Consider the following 6,000-nt stretch of genomic DNA (forward strand, 5'->3'; position numbering starts at 1 on the left):
GATCCAGACATGCACCACCATGCCCAGCTTTAGTCAGCCTAAAGGCTCATACAAATACAGAAATTCAGGAGTTAACCACCATCATCACCCCCTCTACAAAACCAATAAATTTCAAGACACCAAAGCCTTTATCACCCAGATTAACTCACGTACAAAAACAAACCAGCAGACAAGAGTATTGCTTTTGTCTTCACACCCATTAAGATACTGACCTCTCTGAAAGGCTCCCACAATGCCACTGGGGGTGAAATTCCGCATCAGTATCCAGCTTGGCAGTTCTCCAAGTTTAACCTCCATAAGCTTCTTCTCCTTCAGTGGCACTGAAAGAAAAACAAAACAAAAACACTCAGTAATCCTTCAGCAACACAGATAGCACTCTTCTATGTACCATTTCAACTGTTCATGCAGGTATACCAAGTATACAGATGCTGCACGAGTCATTTTCTGAATAAATGTATCACAACAAAACTACTAAGGTAGGCCTAAGCCTATGTAATAGGGCTATTTAGCAAAAGCAAAAGCTTTAAACACCAAGGCTGGAGAGATGGCTTAGCAGACAAGAACTCTGAGAACCTGGATTCAATTCCCAACATCTGCATGACAGCCCATAACAGTCTGTAATCCAATTGCCTTCTGGTCCCCCCTGGTACCAAGCAAATATGTGGGGTACAAACATGCACACAGACAAAAGCACCCCTACACACAAAAAGTAAAATTAAAAAAGCTTTATCAACCAACAATATGCCTGACAGCTTACTGAGAATGACTGTAAGGAAGAGAGCTAAAGGCCACAAGAAAGAATAAAATGGAGAACAGCTTAGAGCACTATAAAGCTAACATGTAAGTCAAGCACAGTAGCACACACCTGTAATCCCAAGAATTCCCACAGTTCTCAGGAAGTGTGGACAAGAGGCATGAACTACAAACAAAACTATCTCAAAAAATAAAAATCCCGCTGGAGAGATGGCTCAGAGGTTAATAAGAATACTTTTCCAGGTCCTGAATTCCCAGCAACCACATAGTAGCTCACAACCATCTATAATAAGATCTGGTGCCCTCTTCTGGTGGGTAGGCATACATGCAGACAAAATACAGTATACATAACAAGCAAATCTTAAAAAAAAATTCCTAACATTTGCTTTATTCATTTAAAGATTTATTTTTAATAATGTGTCTGTGAGTAGGTATGTACACATAAGTACCAGTGCCTCAAGAAATGTGTCAGATCCCATGGAGCTGGAGTCACAGGTGGTTTGTGAGCCACGTGATGTGGGTCCTCTATAAGAGTATCAAGTGCTCTTTACCACCAGCCTGCCAATCCCACTTTACCTTATTTAGTCATCACACAGAGTTAACAATTACCCCACTGTGAGAGGAATCTATACACCAGTAGGAAGCAAATCAAACCTCACAACCTGTCTCCATGCTCTGGAAGCCAATCTCAGGAGAGGTCTATCCAACCCCTTGGGATCTGTGCATGAGAACGCCTTAGGGTGTGTGTAAGGAAAACCAACTCCCACAGTTGTTCTGACTTCCACATGCATGCTCTGGCATACATATGCTTGCACACACAAAATATTGTTAACAAAAATAATTATTTGGGGGAGGTGGGGTGTGAGATAGGGTTTGTCTGTAGTTTGGAGTCTGTCCTTGAACATGCTCTATAGACTAGGCTGGCCTCGAACTCACAGAGATCCACCTGTCTCCGCCTCCCAAGTGCTGGGATAAAAGGCATGCGCCACCACCGCCTGGCCAATAATAGTTGTTTTTTGGTTTTTTTTAAGTTTTGGGAGACAGAGTTTCCCTGTAGCTTTGGAGCCTGTCCTGAACTCTCTCTGCCTTTCAAGTACCGGGATTAAAGTTGTGTGCCACCACCGCCCATCAACAAAATTAATTTCAAAAAGCTGAGCATGGGCAGAGGCAGGTGGATCTCAGTGAGTTCGCGGCCAGCCTGGTCTACAAGAGCTAGTTCCAGGACAGGTTACAAAGCTACAGAGAAACCCTGTCTCAAAAAAAAACCAAAAAAAAAAAAAAAAAAAAAAAAGCTGAGCATGATAGTGCATGCCTTGTATCATCCTAGCACTCTGGAGACAGGCAGGCAGAGATCTTTGTGAGTTCAAGGTCAGACTGGTCTACCTAGTGAGTTCCAGGACAGACAGGGCTATATACAGAACCCTGTCTCAAAAATAAATAAAAATAAGATTTATTTTTATGAAGTTGGAGAGAAGCCTAAGTGGTTAAGGATACTGGCTGCTCTTCCAGAGGGTACAGGAGGTTCAATTCCCAGCACCCACAAGGCAGCTCACAACTGTCTGTAACTCCATTCAAGGGGATTTTACAGAATACCTTTTTGTTTGTTTTTTGTTTTTTGTTTTTCGAGATAGGATTTCTCTGTGTAACAGCCTTGGCTGTCCCAGAACTCACTCTGTAGACCAGGTTAACCTCAAACTGACAGTGATCCACCTGCCTGCCTCCCAAGTGCTGAGATTAAAGGCATGCACTACCACCTCCAGGCACCAAATACTTATTTTTATAATATGTGCATGAGTATTTTGCCTGCATGCATGTATGTATACCATACTCATGCCTGCTATTCAAACAGGTAAGAAGGCATCAGATGCCCTGGAACTGGAGTTAGAGATAAACCACCATGTGGGACTCTGGTCATCTTTAAGAGCAACAAGCACTCTTAACCATGGAGACATCCTTCCAGCCCAAACACCTCCACTCCCAAATCTTATGTGGTACTGATACACTTTTTTAAAAAATCAATACTTAGGAGTCACAAACTCTAATTCCTTCACCAGAGTACAGTGAATAGGTTAGGTTATGTGAACTGATCTTATTCAAATGCCCCAGAGGAAAACCAGATGTCCAGGGCACACCAACATAGTCCCGGATTGTAGGCTAGTCATTTTGTTCCACTAATCTTTGTTTCTAGAAACAGGGTCTCGCCACAGCCAAGGCAGTCCAGGAACTTGATGTGCAGATTAGACTGACCTTGAACTCAGAGACCTGCCTGAGGATGTGAGCAGTTGTACAAACCTGCAAAGTTGTTTTCTGACCCTTGTAGTATCCTTATGGTTCTTCTGTGTGTGGGCTTGTGTGTTCATGCGCGCTCACACACACATTCATGTGCCACAGGCCCTGATTTTAATTATTTTTCTTTCCTTCTTTCCTTCTGTTCTTTTTTGAAACAGGGTCTTATGTAGCCCAGGCTAGAACTAAACTGGCTGCAGGGCCACGAATATTGTCAGAGACATGATCCTGCCACCTTCCAAGTGCTGGAATTACAGGTTTTATGTGGTGCTGGGGGTAGAACCCAGGTCTCTGTGCACGATGGGCAGGCACTTTACCAGCTAACCTCTACTACCCACCCCAAATATCTTTCTTGAATTAATTTTTTTGCGGGGGGGGGGCATTGAAACAGGGTATTGCTATGTAGTACTGGCTGGCCTTGAACTCAGCAATCCCCCTGCTTCAGCTTCCAAAGAGCTGGCATAACATACATTACCATATACATTCCAGCTAGCTAAGTGTACCCAACTGCTTAGTCCTTAGTCCAAAGGGCTCTTCACACTGTCTACTTAAATAAGATTGAAAACTTCAAGATGGGCATGGTGGCACACGCAAACAGGGAAATTTCTGTGAGTTCAAGGCCAGCCTGGTGGTCTACACAGTGAGTTTCAAGACAAACAGGGCTAAAGAGAACTTGTCCTTTAAAAAAAAAAAAAAGCCTTTTTTTTTCAACTGTTTTTTGAGGGGTGTCTACTTATGTAGCCCAGGCTGGCCTTAACTTGGTGACTCATCCTTCTTCCAGCTCTTGAAAAGTGTCGCCGATGCTCTTCACACTGTCTCTTCTGAAAACTGTGCACTAATCGTCTCTCCTGGCATTCTACAGATAAAATGCCCTCTAAAGCCTCAGGTGGTGGTGGCGCACGCCGTTGATCCCAGGGCTTGGGAGGCAGAAGCAGGTAGATCTCTGAGATCGAGGTCAGCCTGGTCTACATAGGAAGTTCCATGATAGCCAGGCCTATACAAAGAAACCCTGTCTTGAAAAGCCCAAAAACAAAACAAAACAAAAAAATTAAAAAAAAAAAAGCCCAGCTTCTTCACACTCCATTTCAGACACCCCATTACTTCATTTTCCCAGGCTAAGATAAAGAACACAGAAACAAGCCGAGTATGGAGGCAGAGGCCTGTAATGCTAGCTCTCAGACACAGAGGCTGCAGGATCAGGACCAACCTGGGCTCACGGAGAAGCCCGGTCTCAAAACGAAGTGGGTAGACTACCGTGAAATGGCTAGCTGACTACCTGGAGTTTCATCCCAGGAAGATGCCACTCCTCAAAGCTGTCCTCTGTCATGCACGCAAGCTCCATCACTCCCTTGACCATACCTAGGCAGATATCGTATACGTGATATGTAATCCCATCAGTGCACAATGAGTGTAAAGGTTTACACGCGCGTGTTAAGGGAACGACCGCTTGCCTGTCACAAGGACATCTTTGGGAATTAATCTCATTTACCAAGAGGCCCCGCCAACCTAGGTCTGAATCCCAACTGGGCTCTCAGGATTTATGACCTTGAACAGGTCACTTTGACTTCAGTAGGTGTGTTCAATCGACGCGTGTGGAAGGTGTGGAAGGTGTGGAAGGAACTGCGGTGTCGGGAACCATCCCAGGCAACTGCTAGTGCTGAACCTTAATTTGAACCTCAGCTCTGGGAAGGCCCGGCGCTGCGGTGCGTAAAAGTTCAAGTACCCCCGGTCCGTCTGTGTCGCGGGAGAAAAAAGCAGTAGCTTAGTCCTCAGCCGGGAGCCAAACAAATGATTCCCGGCAGCGCCTGTGCAGGCCCGGAGAAGCATCTCCGGGCTGCCTCGGTCTTCCACCGCCACGCCAGGCGGTGCACGGCCGTAATCCGCCACAGAGTGCACGGAGGAGGGCCGGCAACGCAGGACCTCAGAGCTAATGTCCAGCGCGCCCCAGGGGAAGCCTCGGAGAAGTCCCCGGGAGCAGGGCAAATGGCCCCGCAGTTCCTTCTCACCCCACTGTGGCCCTGGATCCTGAGCCCAACTCAGGCTTCCAATCCCGCGGCCTGGCAAGAGTCAGAGGACTCACTCACCGAGCGACGCCATCTTGCAGTCCCGGTGTCCGCAAAGCCCAGCCGTTCGCGAGGGCTGCTGGGAGTACAGGCTCACCGGAAGTAGGTCGCTCCTTGGGTAGAGCGTAGAACCCGAGGGTACTTGGAAAGGGAGGGCAGCTCTTGGAGAGTAAAGTCCCCGCGGACCCCGCATCTTGCGATCAAACGGAAGAAAAAAAGGACAAAAGGGAAAGGGGACATTCTGGCTTTTTGTCCTCTGCTTTTGGAGCTATTATGAGAAATGAGTGGTATAAAGGTTAGAACTGTGGCTCAATCCCGAGTGCAAGGCCCTGGTTTCATTCCACGCCAAAATGAAAAAAGAAAAGCAGAGAAGTCTTGAAGGCAGGTACATTTCTTGCCCTACCTAATTCTTTTTACCCGCTATTCACTGGTCTCGGACCCCAAACTCCTCTGCAGTTCTACTCAAGATGGTTAAAGGGTTGCCATGAGGATTGCAGAGACTGACCTTTTAGAGCTCCTAAAGGTAGTTTATCTGACCAACAGGTTCAAGTGTTGGGGCTGAGGTCAGTCTACCATATACCCACAGGCAATTATCTTACCAATAATTCCCAACTCTGGACATTCTCTTTAACAGCCTTGGCTACAGCAAAACTGTATGAAATAACAGTCCGTCTGGCCTGGAAATCAGTTCTGTGTTCTAGGCTGGCCTCGAACTTTTTTCCATACAGTTCCTCAGCATCTCAAGTGTCAGGATTACAGGTGTACACTGCCTGTATAAACTGACATGACTGCTCCATGGTATGATTAAAGTGAAGATTTTTTTAAATTATTTTTTATGTGTATGGGTATTGCATGTATTCTGTATACCACATGCATGCAGGGCTATTGAGGTCAAAAG

At 46.0% G+C, this 6,000-nt stretch overlaps 1 protein-coding gene across 2 annotated transcripts in view; it reads right to left on the reverse strand.

The window, feature by feature from the left end:
- LOC125402169 (ATP synthase F(0) complex subunit f, mitochondrial) overlaps positions 1 to 5,264 on the reverse strand; it is a 37,928-nt gene extending 32,664 nt beyond the window's left edge. The window contains exons 1-2 of one of the 2 annotated variants that reach the window (XM_087903277.1): positions 5,124 to 5,264; positions 213 to 320 (exon numbers count right to left, since the gene is read on the reverse strand). In XM_087903277.1, the coding sequence (XP_087759403.1) occupies positions 213 to 320; positions 5,124 to 5,136 (121 nt within the window). In that variant the 5' untranslated portion in view covers positions 5,137 to 5,264. The remainder of the gene's footprint in view (positions 1 to 212; positions 321 to 5,123) is intronic. The other variant, XM_087903276.1, reaches the window with a different exon arrangement.
- Positions 5,265 to 6,000: the final 736 nt, after the last annotated feature.

Source organism: Myodes glareolus, chromosome 2 (assembly GCF_982192425.1).
Source record: "Myodes glareolus chromosome 2, mMyoGla1.1, whole genome shotgun sequence".
NCBI classification, from domain to species: Eukaryota; Metazoa; Chordata; class Mammalia; order Rodentia; family Cricetidae; genus Myodes; species Myodes glareolus.